The sequence below is a fragment of the Haemaphysalis longicornis genome, unplaced genomic scaffold (genome assembly GCF_048455015.1).
Source record: "Haemaphysalis longicornis isolate Haplotype H1 unplaced genomic scaffold, Haemaphysalis longicornis Haplotype H1 scaffold_2, whole genome shotgun sequence".
Lineage (NCBI taxonomy): Eukaryota > Metazoa > Arthropoda > Arachnida > Ixodida > Ixodidae > Haemaphysalis > Haemaphysalis longicornis.
Window position 1 is genome coordinate 223,492,909 of NW_027526295.1, and position 27,964 is coordinate 223,520,872.

A 27,964-nucleotide genomic window follows, 5' to 3' on the forward strand; every position below is an offset into this window, starting at 1 on the left:
TCATGAACAGCTGTTTTGTGGCAGTGCTGCAATTTTTTCCATTTTTTTTTTCTTGCAGCGGAAGGTGGGCGACTGACTGTGCGCAACGCTGCACTGAACGTCAGAAGCTTGAACACCATAATTACTGAGCTGTTGGAATTCACGCCTGAATTTATCCGCATTGGGATGAAGGTTCTCCAAGCAGACCTAGGAAATGTAAGACTAATTCCATTTTAATTTATGCAGTCGTAGTTTGAGTATATATACGGGCAGACGAGGCTACACTGTTGTGGGGTGTGACATGTGGTAAAGCTTGTTTGTATTTTACTCAACACGTATTACAGAAAGAAGGTGATAGGCTTAAGGGGAAACATGGCTCTTCCTTTTTTTCTTTCTTTCCTTTCTTTTTTTATTTTTGAGTAAACTCTGTGAAACTTGCAAGTCTTGCTGCTTTTTTTTTACTGATCTCAAATATGCCATAATTTTTTGAGTAGGTCAATCAGTTCTCAAGGTAATTACAGATAATTAGTCATTTTTGGAGGAACAATAGACACAACAGTGTTAGCCATAAAACTGTAATAGTTATATTTTCCAATACTAAGAACCCTGGTGAGTGCATTAAGAGAATCGATTTTGGTGCACTGCTTGGAACTAATTTTACAGCTTGTTAAACTTTGGTGTTCGAAATGGGCATTAGAAATGGTTCCTTGCCACTGGTGCCACTTAAGTTTAATGAGTTGTAAAATTACCTCCAAGCGGTGCATCAAAAAACCAATTCTCTTATTGCACTCATCAGGGTTCATAGTATTGGAAAATATAAAGATTACAGTTTTATAGCTAACACTGTTTTGTCTTTTGATCCTCCACAAATGACTAACTATCTTTAATTACCTAGAAAACTAATTGACTGACTCAAAAAAATAATGGCATGTTTGAAATCAGTGGAAAAAAAGCAGAAAGACTAGCAAGTTCCACAGAGTTTACTTAAAAATTAAAAGGAGCTGTTTTAAGAGCAGTGTTCCCCTTTTTAAATTGTCTTATAGCTGAGTAGCATGTTCAAGGTAACATGATTAATGAATGAACGCGATGAAATAGTATTAATAAATGAACGCGATGAAATAATGAATGAAATAGTATTTAGGAGATATAATGACAGAACTGTATTGTAAAAGCAACTTCTGACATGCTCCGGACAAAACTAGAGGAGCTTTGAGAGTGCTTTTACTAGACGGCAGTGCGCCACTTAGCAGGACGGTTTATTTTTTACCGTTATAAGGCATTGTGCTTGACCTGCTGCCGGGACCGCAGTTGGGGATATGTATTTTTTATAAGCCTGTAGCGATTTGTTTGTAAGGCCCCTTCACGTGGTCAAGCAGAAGAAAATATCCTGCCTTCCTTTCGCAGTTTATCGAGAAGCTGCAAGACAACCAAGTCAAGAAATTCTACGTTCCCTGCAAAAAGGGCAAGTTTGCCGACCTGCTAAATGTCGGGAACACAGACAGCTTGAGCAGGCTGGAGGGAAAGTTGTGCCAGCAACTCCCCATCCTCTTGACCGAGATCTTTATGGAGCCCCACGTGGCGAGCATTTCTTCAAAGGTACGTGGGAATCAAGTTGATATAGAAGAATTTTGGTGCCCTATTTACCAAGTTCTATCATCCAAAGATAAGATGCCAATTCTGGTAAAAAAAACAGCATTTTATTGTATCTGTGGTACATTCATGCACTTAAGGCATTTTTTGTGATCAGGACAACTCCACTAATTCGTAATGAATGGCAATGGACTAATTTAGGCAACCTGGAGTTCTTCCATGTGCGCTGGCTGGAATCTTGTGTTTTGCCTCTATCACAAATACAGGTTTTACAAGCAGCAACTGAACCCACGACCTCGAGTGCAGCTTGCGAGGTCATGGGCTCAATTTAGTCGAAGGGTTCAATGACCTCGAGCATTTTTGTATCTTTGTAAACTTCACAGTAAGCAGTGAGTGCACTTTAAAAAAACAAAAACAAAAAACTCTTTGGTGCGTGTTCTGACCGCACCTGCAAGTGATCCCCCTGCTTTCACTGTCTGCTTATGTAAGGTGTTAGTGCGTTGAAATTTGCAGGAAATAAGCCAGCAGGAATGCCTAACTGGGCTCTGGAATTCCAGTGACAAACTTCGTCACAATGCGGGCGTGGTCATTATCAATATGCACGGTCGTCATCAGCACACTCGGTAGCTTTTACAGATGCAGACCTGTTCATAGTTTCGGATTGTTTCTAGGAAGTGAAAAAAATTACATCTACATGGCTTTTCTAAAAAGTTAGGCAAACACGCTGGAAATTTTGATGAAAACATTGAGCTGGTAAAGCCTAAATACAGTTCCTTGAGAGCCAAACCACAATCCCCCCCAATTTTGTGCATCACATAAATGCTCATTTTACTGCGACAAAAAAAAAAGGCCACTTGCACTGAAACTAAAGTAATAAAGTGTATTTCTGTTCTGATTCAATCAATATGCAGATGCTGTAACCAGAAGGTTGGGTTACTAAATGCATCAGGTTGGTTCGCTAAATGACGTAGCCCTGTCCTGCTAGTTTTGTTCCTGCTGCACTACTGCAGTTAGCACTCATTACTACTCACAGCTTTATGCAAGCTCCCTTTAGAACAAAACCCTTGAAACATAAGCACACATTATAGAGATATACTATGACCACACCAAACTGCCAGAGAGATCAGTGTCAGAGAGCGTACGTTATCAATGTATCACTCGAATAGTATGGTAGGTAGTCCCGAGTGCAATTGTCTACATTGTCGCCCGTTTCGTTCCTTGATTTGTGTTGATGTAACTGTTCCTAGATCCAGAAAGTGAACCACGGACAGGACATCACAATGAGTTGGACAAAGATGGGTTCACGTTTGGTTGTACTGCTGAAGAACATGGAGCTGCTCCGGGATGTGGACGTGTCGATGTTTCCCGACGTTCCCGCTCTCCATGGAGCCGCCATGAAGGACGCTTTGAAGTATGCCAGGGCTGCCTTCGGCACGGACGACACTCCAGCAGGGTGTGTGACATCGGGCACAGCAAGCTTTTGTCCCAAGGAGTGAAATATTGTTGGCTTTAGTGCGAGGAAAAAATGACAGACTCGTGAATTACAACGTCGACCTGTCACCACAGATTGTGTGGCCTGCGCACTGCAGCATTGCATAAAGTTTACGCTTTTTTTAAACACCATTACAAAAGTTTCCTTCATAACGTTGTACTGCTAACAAGATGCGCACTTCGCGTTTCGATGTTACTGTCCTAATTTTTTAAATGTAGGTTTTGGTAGTCAATTTGCTGCCCTGGGCTGAGAGTTGATCACTCGCACAACTCAACTTCCCTCGATCGCTCATTGTCCTAACAGCTGATAATTTGTGGTCATCAGTTATTATCATTATCATTTACAAATACTACAGCAGTGCTGATTCCCGAAACATAGCTAAGGAGATATACAAAGTTACAAAGTTCAACACAATTATACAGATAACTTAAAGAGAGCAAGAGGCTTAGTTAGATCCTTTCTCCAATTGTCCACCATCAAGTCTGCATAGAGGCCCATCAGGTTTGCTCTGTGAAAACTCTCTAATCACCAAAAACAAAAGAGAGAGAGAGAAAAAAATCTGAACAACCAAGAGCAAAAAAGTACAATGTTAAGGGGGCCAGTTCATTTATATGTGTAACTTCTACAATGATAACCGATGATATATAAGCCAAAAGAGCGTGTTTACAGGGGCAGCATTATGTAAAAAATAAAAAATAAATAAAATAGCACTTTGTTGGTGGGTTCAGGCTGCGTATCGGCTCTAACATGTGTCGTCAATCTTGTTTTCAGCAAGGCAACCGCGGTTCTACAGCTGGTCAGCGTTGCTTTCCAAGAACTTGACGCTCAGCTCAACCACACTCTTGCACCTTACCTGCTCAAGATAGTCTCCTTTTTGTCCACGACTGAAGGCATGCTCTCCGACACGATGGGTAACAAAGACTTTTGCTTGACTCTCTGTCCAACTTCCTGCAACACCCTTCTTTATTAGCACCCTGCAATCGCTTGTTCCTTCAGGGGGCCAGGATACAACCGTGTCTGAACTCTTCAAGACTACAACTGACCTCGAAATGCTGGTTAGATGGGTCAACAATTACCTGGTGAAGCTGATGGAGTACTTCCTTCACACACTGGCCGTAGAACCGAAAAAGGTGAGGCAACTTGTTTTTTAACAAAAAATCCCCTTTGCAGCACAGTAGATTGGTTCATTCTAAACCAACTTCGCAATTCAGAACCTGATACCCCTTCCCACTCTTCTCACTAAGCAGAAAAAAACGGCAAAACAAAGAAGTTTGACAAATCCCCAACTCAAATGTTTCATATTTCAACAGTATCACCACATCAAGTAAAAGCTGTGTGAGGTCATGGCTGCACATTGAAAAAAAATTCAAGAACATGAGAATAAGGTTAAAAGAACCGGGCAGGACAGACTTGTTTAGCGACAGATTTTGATTTTAAAAATCCTTGTGCTGTCTTACAAGGTTTCCATTTCTGCATTGCTTGTAGACATAGAAGCAGGTTGGGATATGTCGGTTTGTGCTGCAGGTGCGACATGTTCTCAACTTTATTAAACATTTTTTTCCCTCAGATTTCTCAACTCGTGAAGCAGAAGTATGACATTGCCGACTTGTGCAACAACAACGTTCAGGATTACCTCACAGTTCCTCCGCAGGAAATAGACATGGCCACATCTGCGATAAAGGAGCTCTGTGCCATCAACTTCACTGGTGTCCACGAAGTGCTGCAGGTACGGGGGAACCCTTGCTGAAAATAAAAAAAGAAATAGTTTAGGAAAGCAGGCAGGTTCTAGGTGAGATAGCATTTATATGGCCAAGTGTCGCGGTGTTCATTCGGTGTGCATAATCTCATGCCCTTTCTTCACCACTTCCTCTTCGAAGATTCCTTTCAGGTTATGATGAACTGTCCTTAATTTGGCATGATTTTGGGGCAGCAGAATGAAGGAGGGGGTGATAGTATTTCCTGTTGAACAAGACACGAAGCAGCTAGAATCCGTTACATGATGACTCCTGGGATGAAAGAGTCATCCATCAGCTACAAAACGGACGTTCGCAAAACATCCGTTTCAGAGCCGATGGACATTGCATGAGTTTCCGTGGGACGTATGGATTTAACACTCCCATAAATCCATTGAGGTGTCTGAAATTGGATGTGTTTTTATGTTCAGTAAAATTTATAGAATCACAAATGTTGTAATAACGACAAGCTTATGTTCCTACACCCCACAACACCAATGTACTACTGGGCAGAAAAGTATACACGAACTCGGTAAACTTTCTTCACACGTTTCGTTACCGGATATATATACCCTTCCCCACAGAGATCATTGTTGGAGTCAATGAGGTGATCCAAAAAGTTAAAATCTGCGCTTAATTTTAGTAATGTATGGACGAATCTTTTAACTTGAAGAGCAGAGTAGCTTTTGTTTTTTTTATTTTATATTCAATTTAAGGGCATTATGTGACGCTTCAAGGTAACTTCGTACGTCCACGGGTGGATGTCCTTAGGACATATGGAAATGTATACCCTTTGCACATCTGTTGCTGGATGTTCACTGTACATCCACAAATGTACATTCAAACATGGACGTACAGTGGCCGTCCAAACTTGACATTGGACGTTTGACTATTTTTCAGAGTTCCACGGACGTCCGTGGTTGCTTGGGTAACTTCTAATAAACAAAACTAGTACTTTTTGAACCTTCACTTCCACTCTGCTATGGACTATTTCTCCATTAAGCTTCCATGTTCAGAATATTTGAGTTATATAGCTGTCAATTGGTAAAGGGTGCAACCAGTTTTCTCGCTTGCAAGTGTAGTTGCATGACTTTTTTATTTGCTCTTTTCTCATAAATATCGAAATGTGACTGCAAATGTTTCAGGCAAACTACAGCACGGTGCCACTTGCAAGTGATAATCAGACACAGTGGTTTTTCGAAACCCTGCAACATATCATCAGCCTGCTGCAAGCCAAAAACCCAGAGGCGGGAGCGTCTCCGCTGTTCAACAGCACGGAGTGGCATCGTTACCTCACGACAAACTTTTGGGATTCCAGGTAAATCTAAAAAGAAAAAAAAGAAAAAAAAAAGAAAGAAAGAAAGAACGGCGCTGACTCTGAAGCACATTTTGTGCATTGTTGTTAATGAGCATGTGCAAATAATACTCGTTTTTTTTTCTTTTCAATATTTGGATACAATATTCAATGGGTTATTTTATATTTGCTTCGATCAGGATATCAGCATTGGAAAACTTTTTGAAATATTTGACAGTAACGAATAGCAAAGGTTAGGTCGCTTCTTACTAGTAAAAATTGCCCACTTATGAATGCACTTTTTATGAAAGGCAAGTCTATTCCCCTTTCTTCTTTCTTTCTTGACATCGGCCTTATATCTACCTGAGTTGCCCTGCTACTACAGCCCCTTTCTTTAATTTTTTGTCCAACTATCTTCAAATAGTTGGTTGGCGGCTATAATGGCTCAGTTCTAACATTTTTACTATCCTTTTGAAGTCATTTTCATTTAGTACAAATCCGCAAAAACTCGATGTTGTTCACTTTAAGGCCCAGTGGATTGCACATAATTGATTGTTGGGTAAATTTAGACCATTTCCAGTGCTGTCGTATTTCTTGTAGCACCAGCTGTCAATCTATATTACACAAAACTAACAGTGTAATTTGTAAGGTTTGAGCACTACCCTTGTGATTCCCATTGACGCTTTCCAGCAGTAAATCCATGACTTTGGAGGAGTGGCCTATACAAATGGCCGTAATTTCTTTCTCATTTTGCATTTGGCGTTGGGCACTGAAATATTTCCTCAAATATACTGACCCTGTAATTTTTAATAACAGTGACCGCTACTTTGCAGCCCTCCTATACCTAAACTAACAAATATGTCTCAGCTTTTAAGCTGCTGTGAAGCACGGGGCTTTTGCTTGCTAAACTCTCCATTATTAGTGATTGCTTGTTGTTCCATTTTCTAACATTGACAGTTAATGAAGTGTCTTGAAAGCATCATCTGCAATTCTCTACGGGATAGAACAATTAATAAAAGTGCTGCGTTTCTGTTTTCGATAAGTGCAAAAAGAAAAAAGAGTTGTATTTTTTAAGCATAACTGCACAGATAGTGTGAGTCTGAGTCCTTTCACTATCATTATAGTCAGGTCCTGCAAAGGCATCATTACAATGCACAGAAATGATTCTCTTCTTTCAGATCTTCTGCCAATCGGCTCAGAGCATTATCCGTGCTCAAAGGAATCACCGTCGTTTTTGAGAACGACTCAGCGGCACTGGACTCAATATTCGAGGCAGCTGCAAGAACGGCATGCAGATTGAAGGCTCCTTTCTGTGCGTGTTTGTTGCCCTTATTGTGAAAGCATGTGATACTTGGAAACGATAAGCACTGTGTTCACATTCTGTTCCCAATCTCTCGGTAGGGAACTTGAAGTGGAAGAATGTTCTGGCAAATAACAAGAACAACAGAAATGTTGAGGCGATCTTGCAACTTTTAAACAACAGCTTGGAGGTTGCGGATGTCACGTTCGACACAGTAATGGAGCCGAAATATGTAAGTCTTGGTTGCAAGCTGCCTCTACAGAGCCGGTCCAAGGACCTGTCAATATTTACTGGATAGTACTAAGTCAGCCTGTACAAATCGCTCTACATTATTTCCGCAGGTTAAAGCGGTTGTCACCGATTTTGCCAACTCAAAGGACGGTCTCAAAAGACTTTGTTCCCTGCACTCAAACGAATGGACGAAGTACTTTGCGCTCAACGACCGCATGAAAACTGTCCCCATCGATGCCATTCATCACTTAGCCTGCAAATTTAGTAGCGAGGACACGATCAAGGAACTCAAGTCGAACTGTGATAAAATTCAGGTAAGCAAAACACTGTCGTGTCGGTGCCAAATGTTGAAAAAGAAATTTTAAATTTCCGGGCTAAAACAAAGCGGCGTGAAATGATAGCATTAGGCTCACTGTTATAATGTTTTGATGTTTTCTGCATGCCGTCATCACTGTTCCAGTTATATGTATATATACACACACAATGTACACTGCAAGCTGGAAGAACTGATTGAGAACAGTGAAGTGTTGCATGAGTCGCACAGATTTGGTACGAGAAACAGGTTGTAGCAGCTGGAAACAAAAAATGCATTATATGCGGTGATATGTTTTCCTAAACAGACTTTAAAACCAGCGACTATTTACTTTTTCTCTCCACAGGCCAGTCCAGGAAATATAAAAGATCTAAGCTCGTTTTATGAAAACGCTATGAACATCTATGACGAACTTGTTTCCTCATACACATCAACTTCCACGAGAGATGTGCCTTTCTTGACTGCCAACAGATGGAAGGAACTGGGTGAATCTTTCGTCAATCAGCTGAGCAACGGTCTGCTCAAGGCAGACCTGAAGAAGTAAGTACAAGAAAAGTCACATGTTCTTCCTAGTTTTTAAAAATGCTGAAGAAGAGTAGAGATTTGAAACTTTCCAGCAAAATGATAACCCAAGGTCTTTTCAGCAAATTTTGGACAGATAAAGCCTTAAAAAACCAAAATGAGTGGCTCACACTAGGTAAACAAAAAGAAAAATTCTGTTAAAAGTTCAATGTGCAAGATTAGGTTGTGCTTGTTTTCAGGGCAGATCACACTTATCACTGTAGCAGGCGTTCTTGGAAGAAAGTATTTAATGTAATTTACTGTACTAATAGAAATACATAATTATACCCATAGTTATACACAGGCAAGTGGAAAATTGAGCTAAGCATCGCAGGCAGGATTTACGAAGTAGTTTTTAGTATCACAGGGTCACTACTAGGAGAAATACTGTGGTCTATACCGCACAAAGATGCAAAGCTGCCTCACAATAATAGCTCTCATCACTGCATGGTTACGACCATCCAGAGTTATAAATCTACTAAATTACTGAAGACACAACTGAATTACTTCAATCCTTCGCACTGATTCAAATAACAAACAGCTCTTTTCTTGAAAATGCAGGGTTTAAGCAAGAAGGACGAACATAAGGTAAGACAGGACAAGAACATGTCCTGTCTTACCCTGTGTTCATATTTTCGGTGCAAACCCTGTGTTTTCACCACAGATGCACCAAGTTGTTCAACAACAACTTCTGCTTAGCTGTTTTCCTTTTAACAATGCAAATAACCTCATTGCATTAAACTCTCAAGTCCCAAAACCTATTACACACACATACACTGCAAGTCGCCTTCACAAACTTTTGTTTCCTCTCTTTCTTTTTTTCAGAATTGAGGCATGGGCAACTCTTTTTGAATCCCAATTTAAAAATGAAGAGGCACATTCCAGTTACCGTCAAGCCTTGGAAGCAATTAAACACCTCGTACAAGCAATGACAAGGCAGTACAAAGGCAGGTATACCACCACTTTTTTTTATGTACCTGTTTTTAGCGAAGTCTCTTCGTATGAGCACAGTGGAAAGCTTGATTTGACAGTTATGTGTACTGTGGTGTGTACAGGGTGACAATTTGTTTACCAATAGAGGTGAGGAAGAGGAGTTAACGCTTACGCGAAATTGTCTTTTTTTTATGACCTGTTTAATGGAGTACAGTCGAACACGGATATATCGAACTCCAAGGGGGTCGCGAAATAGTTCGATATATGAAAAATTCGATATAAAAAATGTGGGCTCTGAGACGTCACCTATGGCGAACGATCACTTACCGATGGGCGCATTCAAGAATGACAACTAATTCCGCACTCACGACGCAACAGGACGCTTTATTTCCGTGAAAAAAAAATCGCTGATATTGGCCTGCTTCTTCGTCCTGGAAATGAAATTAAAGACGCTGGTCTCAATATTCTCGAGGCCGTCCAGGTGCGACAGCCCAGTTCCTTCCATGTCGCCGCAACAACGGGGAATCAAGCTGAACGCAGCGGCCACTTCACCCGCGAAGTACGATCGTGTAGCCGCCTCCTCGTCCGGACGATCTTCACCACTCGAGCTATCGGCCTGGGTTCGTACGACCGCAGCTACAATATCCTCGTCACCGAGGCTCGAAACAGCCTGAACATTGGTGTCAGCGTTCACGAAGTCGTCGGCAGACACTCCGGCTGGAACAGCAGCCGGGAAAAAGGACGACAACTCACGAAACGTGTCGCCCATGCTCTCGTCGTCGTCGTCACCGTCTTCGCAAGCTTCTGAAAGTTCGGCCGTCACAAAGCCTGCCTTCCGGAAGCAGTTGGCCACGGTCTCCTTCTTCACGCCGTTCCAAGCGCTTGTCATCATACGTATGGCTCCCAACAGGTCAACCTTAAGTTCGGTGCCCACGCGGAGGTTCATCAAAAGCCTATCGAGGAGTCGCCACCTGTACCCGACCTTCGCCATGCCCGCGCATTCGTCCACATCCTCCTCAACCTCAATCGGGGGTGCAGCGACCGCCGAAGAGCACCTACCAGCTCCCGCGGCGTTCGATATACCCGATGTCGGGAAAAATACGGTTCGATATAAACGTACGAATTCCTATACTTTTACACAGAATTTTCAAGGGGATAATTTATGAGTTCGATATAGACAATAATTTGATATACCCGTGTTCGACTGTACATACATGGACAAGGCAGCCAAGTGCATCATTCAGAAATTTCTCCTTATAGAATAATGCTTTATTATAAAATAAATTAATGTGGTATTTCCTGTCAGGAATAGCTTTCATCACTCGCTAATTCTCGCCGTGAGCCGGTTATGAAGAGCCACCTGAATAGCTTGCCACAACTACCAAAAACGGTTTTGTGCCGATTCCCATCACACCCTATCGCAATGACCTTCAGATACTACAACATTTCAGTAATGAAGTTAAGATTCAAAGTTGGTAGGGAATTGCGATAATGTGCAGTTATGGTGTGATGATGTATTGTGGCCACAGCAGAGTCCTTATTCTGTGGACGATTGTGAGCAGCTGTCTTTGCAGCATCAGCTCAGCATCTGCGCGGTATTTGCACGTTACCTGTTCGACTCATTGCCTGCTGATTTTTCTTTTCAGGATCCTCACTCATACCAGTTGAAGAAGCATTCGGCAACAGAACGCACACAGCTTCATTTCTAACGACCTGGTTACCCCTGCTGCCCACCGCAGCTGAATCGTTGATGTCCACTCTGATTGTTCGGCAGAAAACAAAGGTAACAAATTGTGGTAACAATTACCGTACTTTTGCGCGTATAACCCGAACCAAAAATGCAAAAATTTCAGTGGCATTGTATGGGTGCAGATAATATGCAGGGTTTTTCCTTTAGTGCAGCTTCACGGCGACGCACGTTGTGCCGTGAAGCTCCTACACAGTAACAATGACTATGCCTTCCATGGCAGCAATTCCGCAAAACGTGCAAGGACAAGTAAGGAAAAACAAGGACGAGCGCACTCTGACAACTGAATTTTATTAGTAAATTGTGACTTTCGCCTTGCAGTCAGTGTATTCTACTTGTTAAATATACACTTTTTCTGTCTACACAGTATGTGATGTGTTGCTTCGGTGCAGCCGTTCCTGTATCAAATGCGCGGGAAATACGTGAGGATTTTTTTCTTTTCTGGAGGGCTAAAAGTGTGGGTGCGGATTATACGCAGGTGCGGGTTATACGCGGGAAATCACGGTATTGCAGCCGAGTTGCAAGCCATTTCTACAACATATCTCGCATTTGTGCAGGAGAAATCTCCCATCCACAGTTTTCTTCAAGCTCAGCAGCAGCTATGCGAACGAGGGGATCCAATTGTCTTTACACCTGACGAGCTGGACAACCAATTGTTCAAGCACGCAATTTGTAGCACCAATTTCACTGCCATCATTGATGAGCTAACAACGATGGACTCCAGTGTAAGTAATTTAGAGGGTTTCTCATTCTACTGATGATCAAACACCAGTGGGTAACAAAACGATAATGTTCCAGGTTGCCAACGACGCAGAATTCAGTCCCGAAGCCAGGCATTTTGCATGGGAAATGTACAATCTGATCAAGAGACTCGGAGCCAAGAAAGGGTCGTTGCTACCTCCAGTGGATCTGCCAGATGGATGGAGCGACAACCTCTCATTTTTATCTCCGTGGGACGCTCTTAATATCAACAAGGCATTGCTACGTGCCGAGGCACCCGACAAGATTGCTGTCAAAAATGGGATTGTTGCTCTCATAAATCTGAGAAAGCTACTGGCCAACGTAGATGACAAAACAGCGTGGGAAGCGTAAGTTTGTCAACCAATGTTATAAATGCAGTGAAAAGATTGTCCTGCCTTTGAAAATATTGGGAAACGCCTATGTATGATTGTATCAGTGTGAAGGCCATCAAATGAGGGCCAGAGCTAAGCCCTCATTTTACATCGGAGCACTATGCGGCATGCCAAAATGTCTGCTAGTATTTCTAGCAACATTATGACTATGCCATCAGCATTCAAGACTTTGTTGATCTTGTGATTTGCTTGTGATTTGCTGCATATCTTAATGAAATTTTCAACTGGTTAACGGAGTGATACTGTAAAAAATTGTTTGAATTGCCAAAGGGGATAAACTTAAAAATATTCTCTCTGAAACGCTGCGCGTCTTCCAGGTTGGCCAAGTTCACAAAAGCTCTGCGCACCAGAGGAATGCAAATGAATGCAGGCCAGCTGGTAGATGAGATGAAGGAGTTCTACCACTACGCAAACCTTACGCGTGATTCAGGAACTGAAGGTAACTGCTCTTAATTCACCTACCTGCATTTATGTTGGGTGTTGCCAAGAGTGGCGAACAAGCTGTCCTGTTATCTCTATTACATAACAGATATGCTGGTGAGGCTTTTTGCTATAAACAAGTGGGACGACTACAAGGAGATCACGCACTCTTTGGATAGCAGTAAGGTAAGTTTTTTTGTCTTCCTTATTACCTGTACTGTTATTCAAGAGCTGATGACGCGATCAGCCAGTGTATTCGCCCTTTCACTAATAAAATTTACAGGCTCAAGAGCGGCGCAATCAGGACGATGAGTGGATTGACCAAATTCCAGAAGAAAAGCTTGGACGCATGTTGGAACAGATGGAAAGGCTGGCTGCAGACATAGCTGCAGGTTACAGCAGTGACAGCAATGACGTAGTGAGACTTTTGAATGACGAGCAGGTCAACAGGGCGGTGACAAACTTTCTGGGAGGTTATGCAAAGCGGCCAGTGCACAGGTAAGGAAATCAGAATAAAAACCTATAGGCAAACATCTTTGTGTAAAACTAAGAAAATAAAGAACCGAAAATATTTTTATGTAGCCCCAAATTTGATGTATAGCTGAATCAAGTAATTCGGTGAAGTAAAAAGTATGTGCAGCAGTCGCGCTTGGGAAAATTGTTTGTTTAGCAGATGTGCTGCTCTGACCAAAGCACAAACTGAGCAATACCTGATCTTATGTTTCATACTGTTTATTGTGTCATCAATCATGGCGAACTCTAAAGCAGTGGTTCTCAAGTGGGAGTCTTAAGATCATTTTACGGGGCCCACAACACCCTCCACAATTCTTTTTTGCTTGAAGTCAGGCATATGCTACATTCTACAATAAAGATACTTCGATACACCATTGCAAAATTTGACACCTATGAGTTCAATATATTAGAATTCGGCTGTTTAACACAAAGAACCAGTAAAAATGGAACTATATAATAATGCAAAACCCATTTTCCTTTGCAGTGCAATGCGTATGTTTTTAAGCATGATGTGGATGGTGCACCAGAAAACCAGCGGCACGCCTCTGTGGGATTCTGCTGTGCCAACATTGCTAGACATAGCTGCATCGCTCAACTCCTACTTCGAGCAACGTAAGTTTTTATTTATTGTCATTCTTTTTGTTGTTGTGCGTTTCCATACGTCTTCATGGTTGTACCATAAGATACCACAAAATGCACTTCTTTTGCTCTTGCCAGTGTGATTTGCATACATTTATGCGACCTGCTCATAACGAAAAAAATGTAATTGATGCCTCTTTCATAGGAATCGGTAAAACACGAAAGTGAAATGTGTCTTCACAGGAGCATTTATTGTGCATCTATATGAACTTGCACATCGCTATTTCTACTACGTGGGTATGGCACCATTAGACGCATCAACGTTAGACACTGAATTGCACGTGCCGGAACATTGCGTAAATCCGACTGAAACCACAGCCCCTTGAAAACCGTGTGAATGAAACAGAAACAGACTCAAGGCACCCTTGATTCACCCGCGTCCCGCGTACTCGAAGACGCTGGCATTGAGGTGCAAACTGTCAGCACTCATTAGTGTCACGATGAACTACTTCGCTTCACTTCTCCTAGACGGCAGCATCTCCTAGACGGCATCTGAATGAAGAAAGTAGTGGGAAAGATATAAGGCGCATTTGTGGACCTACTTGCACTTGAATTCGTAGCGCAGTTGGCAGAGCGCTGTGTACCTCCCGTTGCGGCGAGAGAGTTTGTGGCTCAAATGCAGGCGCAGCCGCCGGAATTCAACTTTTTCTGACGACGTCATTTCCATGACGGATATGACGCCGGTCAGATCTTGGTGTACCCGGGCATAAAACACTTTTGTATTAAGACCACATCATATTCCCTGTGAATGGCAGGTGATTGATGTTAAAGAAATGCAGGGCTCTTTTTATTTTGAGCCGATCCCTATAACGACCATATCGGGAGCAAGTGCCATGCTCATTGGTCACCTCACTACCCTCACAACTCCTGTGTACGTCGCTGCGTCTGTCCAGCCTAGGCTATCATAATAGCCACTGCTTGTATCTCATCTTGCCAGCCGTGCAATATTAGTGCTGGGCATGCTGCTGCCATTATGACTAGAAAGCAGTTTCATCCATGTGCTTTTATAGCACGGTGCCTCCAGTCATAATTTTTCTTTGTGAAATTCATCACTTGAATTTTGGCACTGTCAACAAAACTTCTCTTGCATGCTTTAACAAATAACTGTTTGTTTCAGCTTTCTTTTTTGTGAAAAATCACAAATATTTTATGCCGGCTATTTACCGTATTTATTCGATTATAAGGCGGTCACGATTATAAGGCGAGGGTGCAGTTTGGAGAGGCAAAAAAATTGCCATATATATATATATATGTATGTATACTGAGCTTAGAATATAATGTGGGGTATGACTTTGAGACTACGGATTTTGAAAAAAAAAAAAAAAAAAAAAAATATTCTGTCTTATTCGAATAAACACGGTAACTTCTTCGCTAATTGAAAAGCCAGAGAGGTGAACTTAAAAATAAAGCAGAGTGCAGAATTGGGCATGTTGGTGATCCATCTTAGTACTACAATGCAGCAAAAAAACAAAAACTAAAGGTGAAAAACACAGTACGAGCGCTTGTACTGTGCACCTCACTTTTATTCCTTGTTTTTTCTCTTTTTTTTTTGCTGCGCTGTAGCACTAAGATTGATGGTAAAGATTCTTTTCGTGTGTGTCCAGTTTAGAGCACTTACATGCGCTTATTTTATGTCTTCTTCTCACTTTCAGTGCCTTCGGAAAATGCGTTTGTTAATCCGGCAATGGAAGCAGTGTGCCCAAGCTGCATCGGGTCTGCCGTTCTCGGCAAGGTAAGTCAAAACAAGGACCAGGGCCAATCATGCTTATTTGAAATGAGCTGCTTTGTCCCCTATAGCTCCTAGTGAGTAAACGACCGATTTGGTAGCTTTACTGTAAGGCCTCCTGTGTTCAACAAATTTGCTGAACAAAAATAAACTAGTACTTTTTTTTTTTTTTTTTGAGAAGGCAGTCATTGTGCTGGACACTGTCGGAAAACCCAATGGAAGTGTATGCGAAAGTGCTGCGTCCTAAAATATTTCTGGGGAGAACAGTCACTGTGGGCAAACGGGAACACTGCAGGAAGTCATAAACTCGTCGGGTAAAGTAGCAATAGTTTCAAAATAACAAGTGTCTGAGGGGAAATTTCCAGCGAGCAGTCGGGGGCATAAGTGAAAACGGAACAGGTGAACTTTAGTTACACTGCTAGGGTCAGTGCAGAACAGTTGCGCACGAGATGGCAGTGAGAGGCACTTCGCAAGGTGTAGGAAGGACTGTAAGAATTTTAAGTATGTAGTATTGTCACTAGATCTTAAGGTGTTGTCATCTTGTTTTCATTCATTCCCAGGGGAACCGGTTTTTGCGGCAACTCGTTTCTCAGAAGTCTTTCAGCAGTCCTGCGCAGTTCGCTCGCTTCCTGTCAGTCATCCTGAAAGTCACGTAAGTCTTGTCTACCAGGCCCAGAAGTTTCAACTGTGCGAAAGAATTCTTATGTTAGTCTTGTCCTCTCCTTGCAGGGATAATTATTTGTGCACCCAAACCCGGAGTCCACCATATGCCGATATCCTACACATCCTATCCGGACTTCTTGAAGATTTTCCAAGTAGGTGATGCGTACAAAAATATTAGCTCGTACTATGGTGCTTTAACATTCAGCTCGATTTGAAATTTTGCGAAGTGACTTTATTAAACGGGCTCATGTGTAGAGACCGTTCCCATACCACCTAGGTATAAGGAGCATTTGCGAAGTGACTGTAGTACTTGCGTTAAATTTAGTATAAAATTGACTTTTGTGCTGCAGACCCCAAAGAGCTGATATGCGCACTGCCGAACAAGACTGCAACCGATGCTTACAAGTGGCTTTCTGACAGACTTGACTTGAAAAACTTTATCATGAAGGTGAGTAAAAAAAAATGGACTGTTGATCGAGTACAATAGAGTTTAGAATCAATACCAATGTGACCACGAAAAATGCTCCCCACAACCCACAAAGAACGTACTGGGTGTGCCTAACCGAAAAATTTGCGGAAGCACAAACATCACTTCTAATGTTACACTAAACCTGAATTTTCTTTTATGTGCATAACAGATTCATGCGGCCAATAAATACCCCACCACACCTCATCAACAGCAGTGCAAGACTTCTGCTGGAGTCCTTGCAAGCAGTGCTGACATCATCGATACCTATGTTCACGAGCTTTCTGAACCCCACAAGTACAAGAGTTTGGACGCATGTGCTCGTGAGTTTTACAACGGCACACTCCAGGACAGTGTTGGAAGGTAAGTTCAGGCTCTCAAACGAACTGACTAGAACCATGTGATGTAGCGTCCAACGAAAGTCCGTGCAAATGTTCGGACTGTCATGGAATCTTACATTTTCAGATATGTGACTTTTACCAAGCACCTCTTCAAATTTTCCAAGGAGCTTTTGATTATAAGGAGCAGTGATGACGAATCCCTGCTCCAATTTCTCATCAACAAGCTCATCAAGGAACTGCCTGGTAAGTTTAAGAAGCCTTGCACAGTGTTGATTTGCAGTTCATGTTAACTGCACTAGGTGGCAAGCTTGAAGTGGTCATGTGCGATGGTTTTTAACTCCGTAAATAGTGTCGCATGCTACTGGGTGCAGTCATGTTTTATGCAAATGAAATTACAGTTATGACTATAATTAGGAGTCCTCTGTAAAAGAAGGGCTAGGCTACAGCATACTAATTACCATGTTTTATAAATATTAAGCTCTTTTTTCACGGATTACAGTGCATTTTAGTGCGCGAACACTTTGGCGGCCGCTACTGTGGTTTGGTGGTGGCAATGGCAACGGTGATGGCATTGTAACCGAGCGAGCGAAGACAGAAAGAAAACGGCAGAGAAAAGTGAGGCAAAAGTGTGAGGGGGAGGGGGGCATGCGCTGCTATGGCATCATCTCTCTCACTGCCTCCCCCTCACACTCTTGCCAGACACTGCTCCTCCATGCGTGGCTCATCCGGACCACGTGACAATTGTGCGGGAGGTTCAAACACGATTTGCAAGAACATGTTCGCTGGCGGCAACAATGCGCTGCGAGATAACAGCAGAGTAGAGCGCGCTGCCATGTGTTCGCTGATCATGCAATCGCTTTCTGAGACGCAACAGATATGCACCTTGACCGAGAAGACTGCTGTTCGTGCTATGCACATATTTCACATTAGAGAGTATAATAATTATCCGTGCTTTTTATTCTACATCTTACATTGAGCAAGTAAGGGCACATGCCTATTCAAAACATGCTTATGCTTATACTACAGCCAATTTCCCAGGAAACTTCTGCCACTAATTTTTACAAATGCTACAAATTATTGAAACGTGTCTCAGTGCTTTTTTCCTTTTTGCTGTATCCAGCTACTGTGTTGGGAGCTTAGCAGAGTTTAGAATTCTAGAGCATAGCAGAAGCTGCTTCAGTACGTGCTAAAGAACGTGCACCGACCAGGCATCAAACTTCAGAACAAGTGGGGGTTTGTTTGATATGTCTAACTACATAACAGCTGAATTTTGTGCTTCTCTTACACCACATAAATGTCTTTGCTTTCAGTTTACACGACCCTCTCAGACATTGTCAGTGTCACAGCCCTGAATAAAACTCTGAGCCAAGATGCCGACACGTACAGTGAATCGTGGAGGGCCATGTTACCATATATTGACATAAACTTGAATTGGGTATGTATGTGAAGTGGCTACTTGTTTTAACACACCTCGCAGGCGCATCATAATTATACATGCATGCATACATCCTCTCAGTCATGGCAATAATATGGCTAACAGCCATTAAAAATTACTCCACCATGATAAATCAAAACACCTTAATAATCAATGCGATTGCTAAAACTTGGACCCCGTTGATTTCGCCATCCTATATACCACGTGATATGGAACACAAAGTACATGGTGTAGTGTCAGTGAAGATCCACACTTTCCCTTTTGCGAGACGTCAAGCAAGCCACCGTGAGTGCCCAGGATCCACCATGTTATTTCTCACAGAGCCAGCACCCAGGTCATGCAGTCCTTTTTGTCGTGAAGCAGGCTAGCATTTATCGCTACTAACTACATGATTATATGAGATTATATTTACCAGTACGGTTCTAAATTATGTGTCGCTAATGTTAAGCCATTTCAGATGAGGACACATATCGTTTATTGTTCTAAAAATGCGTTAAGGCCGATAAATACTACAGACAATTCAGCATTCTGCACTGCTCAAGCACACAAAAATGTGTTTGTTGGCACTGCTTTAGAAATGAAGAGCAATTATAGCTTTGATAATAAGTCAGCTAAGCATGGTGGCAGTAGCAATGCCATGTATCCTCTTGGTCTGCCACATGATTTTTTTTTTTTGCTGCCTTGTGTTGCAGCAATCACTGACACACCCCATCAGTTTTTGTCTCCAGCCATGCAAAAGCCAAATATGACACGGGCCACATGTCACCGAACAAGCTCAGCATTTTTCAAGGCACAGAGTAAAGTAGCTTGCGCTTCAAACGAGATTAACTTTTTTGCTGTAAACTGCTAACCGAGCATTCGAATCAGAATTGTCATAACTATAAAAAAATTAGTACATAGTCTATTGTCTTGATGAAGCTATTTGAGCTTCTGTGACATTGTAATGACAAAGGTCGCTTTTTGGCCATTTAGGAAGAAAAGCAAACTGCGAGATTAAAAAACTACTGTGGTTCTTGGAACCATTTTAACCTCTCTCAATGCAAGTTTTTCCCATTTTTTTCTTAATCACAGTGCCAACAAATTTTTACTTTCTCTTTCAGCTCGTTCGCCACAACTTCTCACAACAGTCATTTCAAGAGGCACTGTGCAGCGACGCCACACGACGACTGGTCGTCAACCACCTCGACGGAGGCCAAAACATCTGCGATGAAGACTTTGCAGAGGCAGTGGCAGGTTCTGTGTATAACACATCTGGAATCGAACAGCGAGTAAGAGAAGCCACGAATTGCTCAGTTACCACTGGCATTCCTTTCTATGTTCTTTCACCAAGCCCCTCATGGTTACTTTTGTTAAGATACACGCATTGCAAGGGCCTCATTTCTGGCAGTCTTGGTGCCACAGGTGTCCCGCAAGAGTTGCTGGCCAGCCAACTACTCCCAGTATGGCTAAACACTAGAGCCAAGGCCACAGAGGGTCGATCAAAAGGACGTCCTGGAAAAATGCTTGGCTTGATATGCCAGACAGTAAAAATTGTATAATGCACAACCTCCAGAATGCAAACTTATACATGGGGCACAAACTGGGCAATAATAGGAACACTTTCTCCGTAATGCAATGCTTATTTCCGAAAACAAACAAACAAACGAATCTGAATAAAATTTCCAATTTTATTAAGTTTGTTTAGGTGTGCAACTGCTTAGGTAGCACAAGACAATGATGTGAATTAACAAAACTGATTTTTTGGTGGTCGTCAGACGATATGGTAGGACAGGTAGCGTTTTAATAACATGTGGACAATTATAGCCATAGACTTGTCAACCACATTCATCATAATGTCTCCAGCTCAAGCGGCCTCCACCCGCCGCGGTGGCTCAGTGGCTAAGGCGTTGCGCTGCTGAGCACGAGGTCGCGGGTTCGATTCCCGGCCGCGGCGGCTGCTTTTCTGATGGAGGCGAAAAGCAAAAACGCCCGTGTGTACGAGATTTCGGCGCACGTTAAAGATCCCCAGGTGGTCAAAATTAATCCGGAGCCCTCCACTACGGCGCGCCTCATCGCCTGCGTTGCGTCGGCGCGTTAAACCCTACAATCAATCAATCAATCAAGCGGCCTCCAACTGGACTACTCAAAATCTACAGATACAGACAATTTTCGCAGAGCAGTGTTAAAATTTCAGTGGAATGCCAAGGTTAGCAAGGTTGGTTGCACATTTGAAAACGTGATTTGTTTGCATTTATAGGTAATATTGACTGTTTTTGCAGTGATAAGCTAACACGTCAGTGACGGTACCTTGTGGTGCACAGGTGGTTCAAGCCCAAACAGATGCATTCTACGCGGGAAAGTGGCTCAACGAACTTTTGAAAAGGGCCAGCACATTGTGGGAGGCCGTATCCAAGCTTTTGGAGTCAACCAAGGTTCTTTCTTTGGACAAGTCAAGTGATGACCTAGCTGGCACGCTCACTTCGGCTGTTTCGCTCTTGGATGGAAATGCTCTCGGGGACCTCATAAGCAGGTAAAGTCGGCACACCGAGTGCTGCGTCGGGACTTATAACATGCGCTTGCTTGATAGCCGGTTAAAGTTGCTGGACTCTGTGCAAACTAACTGAATGAGAACACGATTTCATTTTAGCCTGCGCAAGATCCAGGACATGATAGAAGCCATCTTTCCTGGGGGTTCCATCGAGGAGTACACCAACCATATTAGCCAAGGACTTATGGCCATTGATGGCTTGGAGGAGACGGGACTATTTGATTTCACATGTGAGCATGAAGCCTTTTATATTCCAGCTCTGAACTGTATCGGCCCTCGCATTCAGTAGCACCTGGATTGTGGTCTATAGAACATGGCAAAGAAGACTCAGGTTGCTATACTGGTTGTGCTCGTTTCAATGTGGCAATAATTCTATCCATTTCAGTACAGTTTTGGGTACCTAATATGTCTTGAAAAAATGTTATTAGGCCATGGTAGAAGCATAAAAGCCCTATGAAGCATAAGCACATGCTTAATAATATTACATAGGAGTTTATATATGATTTATTGAGGGCTTTTGCAAGAACCATAATAAAGTTTGAGGGATGTGACGAATAATTTGAATGACGCATTTCATTACTTGCCCTTTCTGCAGACATGGTTCAGGATACTTTTGCCAATAAAGATGAAGCCAAGATGATAATAAAGAGAGAGCTGAAATTGCCTCAAGAACTGCTTGACAATGTGCTGAGACAAACTCTGGACATTGGAATGGTGAGGACCAGTACTATTTTGCTGTTTGACACCATGCCTGTTCTTCCATCTTTTCTTGTTTTCATTGCAACTGCGACAAAAAAAAATTACTTGCAACTTCACAAATTGTGGTTAAACAATAAAATGATCAGTTTATTATGCAGCAGAACCTCGTTGATATGTTTAAAAAAAATGCGAGGGAGAAACTTACCATCCAGGAAAACGTACTATCTGGTAAGAAACTTACTACGGGGAATTTTTAGTGCTTACAATTGAGAGCGTACTAACCAGGAAATCGTATGAACCGAAAACGTATTAAGGGGGGACACTGGTCTCAAAACAACTTCTCTTAGTTTTCAGGTAAACCCTGTGAAACTTGCCAGTCTTGCTGCTTTCTTCCCACTGATCTCAAATATGTCAACATTTTTTCACTTGGTCAATTAGTTCCCGAGATAAATAGAAATAATTATCCATTTTTGGAGGAACAATTAACAAAACAGTGTTGGTCATAAAACTGTAATCTTTGTATTTTCCAATACTATGAACCCTGGTGAGTGCAATAGTCGAAGCAGTTTTTTCATGCATCGCCTGGAACTAATTTTACAGCTCTTTAAACTTTGGTGTGTGTAATACCCCTGTCACACGGGCACTTTCAATCGCGATTGAAGTGAATCGCGCGCTCGATGCACTGCCGCTGCTTCACGGCATGTTTCAATCGCGATCGAGAAGTTGAACCAGTTCCACTCGTGTACGCCAGATGGCGCTAACAATGTACCTGTGGCAGACGTCTGGTAACTTCGCGCAGTCGTAGGTATATGTAACTATGCAAATGTTACCGCACGCTTATTTGGGTCAAGTTATTTGACACAATTTGCGGTGTTAGTTGAAGTTGTCACCTTCTGTGCCATTACTTAACGGGGACGAGAGTATCGCCGCTTTCGTTCGATCGCGCTTGGAAGCCTCAATCGCGCTTGAGAAACCAGGATTGAGTTCGAGCGGGATCGAGCTCGATCGTGATTAAAACTGCCATGTAGCAGCACCCGATCTGGATTGAGCTCGATCTGGATCGACTCAATCGCGATTGAAAGTGCCCGTGTGACAGGGGTATAATGGGCATTCTAAATGGTTCCTTGCCATTGGTGCTACCAAAGTTTAATGAGCTGTAAAATTAGTTCCAAGCAATGCATGAAAAAACTGCTTTGATTATTGCACTCACCAGGGTTAATAGTATTGGAAAATACAAAGATTACAGTTTTATGACCAACACTGTTCTGTTAATTGTTCCTCCAAAAATAAATAATTATTTCTAATTATCTCGGGAACTAATTGACGAAATGAAAAAATAGTGGCATATTTGAGATCAGTGAGAAGAAAGCAGCAATACTGACAAGTTTTACAGGGTTTAGCTGAAAATTAAGAGAAGTTGTTTTAAGAGCAGTGTCCCCCCTTAATGGTGTTCTCTTGTACTCCTTCCTACTCATGTGCACACGTGCATACTCACGGGCACTTTTGTCAACGACTGTACAGCCACACCAAGGCGCAGTGAAGCCCCCCTTTCTGCCTTTATCTATAAATGCAAATCAGCTAAAAGATATGCACGATCCTTTCTAGCACCGACCAATAATGCTGGGTGTCTCCTGGTGATCACGCAATCTGCGACCTTTCTGTCCTTTATAGCTCTCCAATAGTGATGGTATCAATGGTGTTGTAAGTTCCCTCATCTGTGACCTTGCCAAGAGCCAGATCAAGCCTGCTGGTTTTCCGGGCGACGATTTTGCACAGTACTGCATACAGGAGTTGTCTACAGAAATAGACTACCGTTCTTTTTCGGACCTCACAATGTCGAAGGTGATTAAAAATGTGAGTTTCAGTTTTAAATATTTGTTTTAGTCATAAAAGGAAACAGTAAAAAAAATGACAGCTTTGTGATTGCATCATTGTCTCTAATCTTTCTTTCAGTTCGCAGATGTTGTATTCGATGGTGTACTACATTCGTCCAACCTCAGCAAGGCCGACGTAACAGGTGCCCTAAAGTCACTCAGCACGGCACCCAAGGTTGTACCAGTGATACGAAAAAAACTGTCGCTGCTTTCCTCGACCCTGGACCCAGACACGGCAAAAGCTCTGTCGGATTTAAACATCACTCAAGACGGCATCAGTGTTCTTACAAGTACGATGACCGCATTTATAGTTTATCTTTCGTGATCAGTCATTTTTAATGGTGGAAGCATTAGACAGGTGGTTGGTGCCACTAATTTGTCTACATCTCCGCCACTACTTCGCATTCAATCTCTGTGTTGGTTCAGTTTGGCCATAAGCCACTACACGTGGATTGCCACCATCTAAGCTCCCTTGCACTTGTATCCCTTCATAGTGAATCTTGCTGTTCAGTTCAGTTCCTCTGCACTCTTTTTCTTTAGAAAGATCACGTGGAGAGGTATCAGAGGGAGGCATGTACTACTGCAATCTATACTACTGCAATCTATGTACCAAAGAGAATTCATAAACCTAGGTTCTGATCAAAATTATGCACAACAGTGCTTCAAGTGTTGCGATATTAATTATTTTAGAATATCGGAGAATGAAAACATTAAATTTTTTAAAATTCTAATATCTTTTTAAAAACGCTAATCTTTTTCTAAAAAAATCTTCAGGTCCCACCGCGCTAAGTCTGGTTGGCCAAATACTGTGTGGCTCCCCTCTCAAGGCACTTGAAGAGCAGTTTTACCTGCTGGAGCCTTCGTCTAAAGAGCCGACACTCGACGTGCAAGAAACAGAGGAACTCCCAAGTAAGAGCCCTGTTTATCGTCTATCATAGCTCCTCAAATAAAAGAATAATAACGGTGTGTGTGTTGAAACACTTTTCGAGTAAATTTTTCCGTTTCTGTACACTGAGCACAATATATGACGATGCCATAGGTTTTTCTCTGATGAAGAAATAAAGAAAATAGCACGTAGAACTACGTAATCAGTTCCTATTTCTAATGGTCAGATAGCTGTAATAACTTTGCTTAATTAAGCCTCATATAAATAAGCATATTGAACCTTTAATATAAACCATGGACATTGCTTGCTATACGCTAGGCGAAAAATCACAACACCATTTTGCCTTATTAACATTATCTACTGATGTATGGTATCCGATAATGAAATAAAGATAAACTGTGGAGTCAGTGCCATAGTCACTTTACTAGCACACATGACGCACACATTAACTGTGCTCTATGGAACGTGTGATTTGTCCACAGGCCAGTTCTGCCGGCGTGGCTACGAACAAGTGATGAGGCTTTCCGGGGGCCCAATCATCTGGGGTTTCCTCAAGCCAATCCTACGTGGCCAGATATTGTATGCACCCAGGTCACCAGCTGCTTACCAAGTCATGCATGAGGTATGGTATTTTAATTTTGTCCGGCACATCAATCTGTGCACTTTTCACATAAACATGACAACAATTGCACACAAACGTTTGTCTTGTGGGAAGGCGAGTTGAGTCAGCAATATCTGACATTTTCACCTAATCAGGAAAATTTTGTTTTGTGGCCCAACGTTTTAATATAAATATTCACTAGTCTACCTGAATTCGCAAGCCAATTCATTTAACTAAATTACTTATTAAAATAAGATACACTGGTGGAAATGCTAGACGTCTTGCTTTGTGTGCCCAGTCATTATAAACAAAGGGTGGCAGCAAGACATTAAGTAATTTTTGTGATTCAACCCCTTCTTAACACTTCATTAATATTTACGATTGCAGGTTAACAAGACATTCCAGTCCATGGGGGTCATTATTGATTCACTTCTTGCATGGAGTGAGGGAACAGGTGGACTCAAGTTCCTAACTGAAGAGGATGGCGCAGTTACGAAACTGAAGGTGAGACAGTAGAAAAAAATAAAGCCGTTCCACTCAATGTGAAAGCTGTCAGAAGTGCACAGCCGTGATTTGCCACAATGGGCTGTAGTGCCGTTATCCGCTCACTGCTACCACCCAATGCAAATCAAATTTCCCGCCTTCGCAGTGCTCGCGAGCCCCCTGCCTAAAATTGTGCAAGGGGGAGTTTTGTTCTTTTCGTGCTTGCTTTCAGTGCCAGCATGCTTTGGCGTCTAGATGCTTTCCATTCCTCTTTCAACTGGGGGCGGTGCAAGGCGAAGCATGCTGGTATTAAAAATCGTATTGCGCTCGCGTGATACCTGGGCACACCTGAACATATTGAGAAGCACACTGAACCAATATTTGATATTTGCTGTTTTTACTGGTCTTCACTGCACACAAACTGCAATTGAAAGCATGGGAACATCCGTAGCAAGAGCAAGCAAAATCATCTACAACACTTGCATGTGCTTCTGCGGGCCCTGCTCACTTCCAACACTCGTGTCAACCAGTGGCAAGTCGATGATGCTCAACTAAGGGAATCGTGTGGTGCGGGTGGATCGCCCTGTATTGTAACTTGCTAATTTCTTTATTTCTAGCGTTTAGCACGTTTCAGTGGAGAAAAAGTTGGCCGCGTATCTGCTCACTTCGTTGCAAATGTCGATGAAAGACGATAGTCGTCTGGCACCCCGGCCAAGTAAATGCCTCCCTTCTTTTTCCCGCTCACCTCTCATGCTGTTCCCCTCCTGTCTCGCTCCTCCCAAGATAAACATGCTAGAGGTTTGCTCAAGTCAATTTAAATTTACCGCGTTCCACTGCTCTACGCCAGGTGCCTCGATCTCAGTGCTGCCCTACGGCAGAGACATACGTTAATTGATGCACCCTACTCCACGCGCGTTCCAAGCTAAATGTGAAACCTATCTAGTAAAAACTTTCGTTACTGTTTTCGTTTGATTTCTTAAAATGCCGCTAGGGAAACTGCGGGTGACTGATTTTATATTTTTCTGAACGTATTTTTTAATAAATCAACCATCTATGTAGGCATTTCTAATAAAGGAGCGCTGCGAATATCGTTTATGTATTGATGTTTTGCCTCAGATACATGTAACATTTTGTTTTGGCTCAACAATGTTGAGAAGTATGAACACTGCCACCAGACTTAGACGCTCAGATTTGGTGATGGGTATATAAAGTTATAAACGTATTGTTAAGCATGTGCCTTAACTTTGGCCGGGCGGCTGAAGCGTGGAACAGACACAGACAGACAGAAATGCAGACTGTCAGACCAAAATATCCGCCAAGAAAGACTATCATCTTTAAAACTTATTGCAACTTACTCTTTTAACGTCCAGGCGTGACATAATTTTGCAAACGCTACAAGACTATGATTTTAAAAGTTAGTGATGTCTTTTTCAGAAATGCAATATGGTTGCTGCTACTAGCCCAGTCACATCTGTCTGACATCCCATTTTAACGCTTCTATAAATGATTTCAGGAGCTGATTGCATCAAAGAGCCTCCAGCCGCTAGCCAAGGACATGCTTGGTGAGGACGTGTTCGCCTTCCTCACGGACCTAGACGTCAACAAACTTCGTGCTGAGTTCGGGGACCTGGGTGGACTACTCGACCTGGTGGATCTAGTCGGGAGCATTTCGCAGTGCTTCGAGCTCGACAGGTTCAAGGCGTACAAGACTGAAGAGGAGCTGGAGAACGCTGCTATAACGCTCAGCGGCCGGAGGCAGTTTATCATGGGTAAGTGGTAGGCTGAATTGTGTTCACTTTTGTGTTCACAACTGTGTTCAACGGTGTTCTCACGCGTTTCATCAGCTACATTAGCAACCACATCAGTTAATTCTTCATACACATGCTGAGCATCACAGTATCTACTGTCATACGGTCTTACCCTCACTAGATGCATTTGGTAATGCCTAGGCATTTGGTTAGGCATTTGGTAATGCCTAACAGTTCTAGTCATGCTGATGGTTATATAAATACATACAACAGCAGCATGCACGGCCCTCTAAAAATTAATAACAAACTGTTCAGCCCGTGTACCTTTGGCATATTTAGCCCCTGACAACCTTTTGAACTGAACTGAACAGGCTTTTAGATAATGATTCTAAAAAGTGAACTTGCTGTGTGGTGTCATAAGATCTCTTTATTTTTACGTGCAGCTGTTGTCTTTCTGAACTTGGACGGCAATGCGGAGGTGCGACTAAAGAATGGGTCTGTGGTGAGGCCGCTGTTGCCCCCAGATGTCCAATACAAGATAAGGATGGACATTGACAACGTACCCCTGACAAAAACAGTCAAGGACAGGTGAGTACGAGCTCTCCAATGTTCAAGTTTATGAAAAGCTCGCAATCAG

General features: G+C 42.5%; 1 protein-coding gene and 1 long non-coding RNA gene across 3 annotated transcripts in view; one reads left to right on the forward strand and one right to left on the reverse strand.

The window, feature by feature from the left end:
• LOC144169991 (uncharacterized) overlaps positions 1–27,964 on the forward strand; it is a 190,762-nt gene that overhangs the window by 134,676 nt on the left and 28,122 nt on the right. For both annotated transcript variants that reach the window (XM_077699479.1, XM_077699478.1), the window contains exons 17-53: positions 59–195; positions 1,384–1,575; positions 2,817–3,022; positions 3,833–3,972; positions 4,058–4,191; positions 4,629–4,787; positions 5,940–6,112; positions 7,267–7,400; positions 7,490–7,620; positions 7,730–7,933; positions 8,279–8,472; positions 9,319–9,440; positions 11,073–11,209; positions 11,731–11,898; positions 11,972–12,261; positions 12,624–12,745; positions 12,836–12,912; positions 13,010–13,224; positions 13,724–13,851; positions 15,531–15,610; positions 16,165–16,256; positions 16,334–16,419; positions 16,618–16,715; positions 16,906–17,096; positions 17,199–17,317; positions 18,385–18,509; positions 19,610–19,777; positions 20,810–21,018; positions 21,136–21,266; positions 21,632–21,750; positions 23,407–23,589; positions 23,689–23,899; positions 24,384–24,518; positions 24,978–25,117; positions 25,484–25,600; positions 27,093–27,348; positions 27,771–27,915. In XM_077699479.1, coding sequence (XP_077555605.1) covers positions 59–195; positions 1,384–1,575; positions 2,817–3,022; positions 3,833–3,972; positions 4,058–4,191; positions 4,629–4,787; positions 5,940–6,112; positions 7,267–7,400; positions 7,490–7,620; positions 7,730–7,933; positions 8,279–8,472; positions 9,319–9,440; positions 11,073–11,209; positions 11,731–11,898; positions 11,972–12,261; positions 12,624–12,745; positions 12,836–12,912; positions 13,010–13,224; positions 13,724–13,851; positions 15,531–15,610; positions 16,165–16,256; positions 16,334–16,419; positions 16,618–16,715; positions 16,906–17,096; positions 17,199–17,317; positions 18,385–18,509; positions 19,610–19,777; positions 20,810–21,018; positions 21,136–21,266; positions 21,632–21,750; positions 23,407–23,589; positions 23,689–23,899; positions 24,384–24,518; positions 24,978–25,117; positions 25,484–25,600; positions 27,093–27,348; positions 27,771–27,915 — 5,668 coding nt within the window. The remainder of the gene's footprint in view (positions 1–58; positions 196–1,383; positions 1,576–2,816; positions 3,023–3,832; positions 3,973–4,057; positions 4,192–4,628; positions 4,788–5,939; positions 6,113–7,266; positions 7,401–7,489; positions 7,621–7,729; positions 7,934–8,278; positions 8,473–9,318; positions 9,441–11,072; positions 11,210–11,730; positions 11,899–11,971; positions 12,262–12,623; positions 12,746–12,835; positions 12,913–13,009; positions 13,225–13,723; positions 13,852–15,530; positions 15,611–16,164; positions 16,257–16,333; positions 16,420–16,617; positions 16,716–16,905; positions 17,097–17,198; positions 17,318–18,384; positions 18,510–19,609; positions 19,778–20,809; positions 21,019–21,135; positions 21,267–21,631; positions 21,751–23,406; positions 23,590–23,688; positions 23,900–24,383; positions 24,519–24,977; positions 25,118–25,483; positions 25,601–27,092; positions 27,349–27,770; positions 27,916–27,964) is intronic.
• Positions 4,587–27,964, reverse strand: part of LOC144169992 (uncharacterized) — a 54,392-nt gene continuing 31,014 nt past the window's right edge. The window contains exon 6 of the long non-coding RNA XR_013322550.1: positions 4,587–4,804. This is a non-coding gene — a long non-coding RNA (uncharacterized LOC144169992). The remainder of the gene's footprint in view (positions 4,805–27,964) is intronic.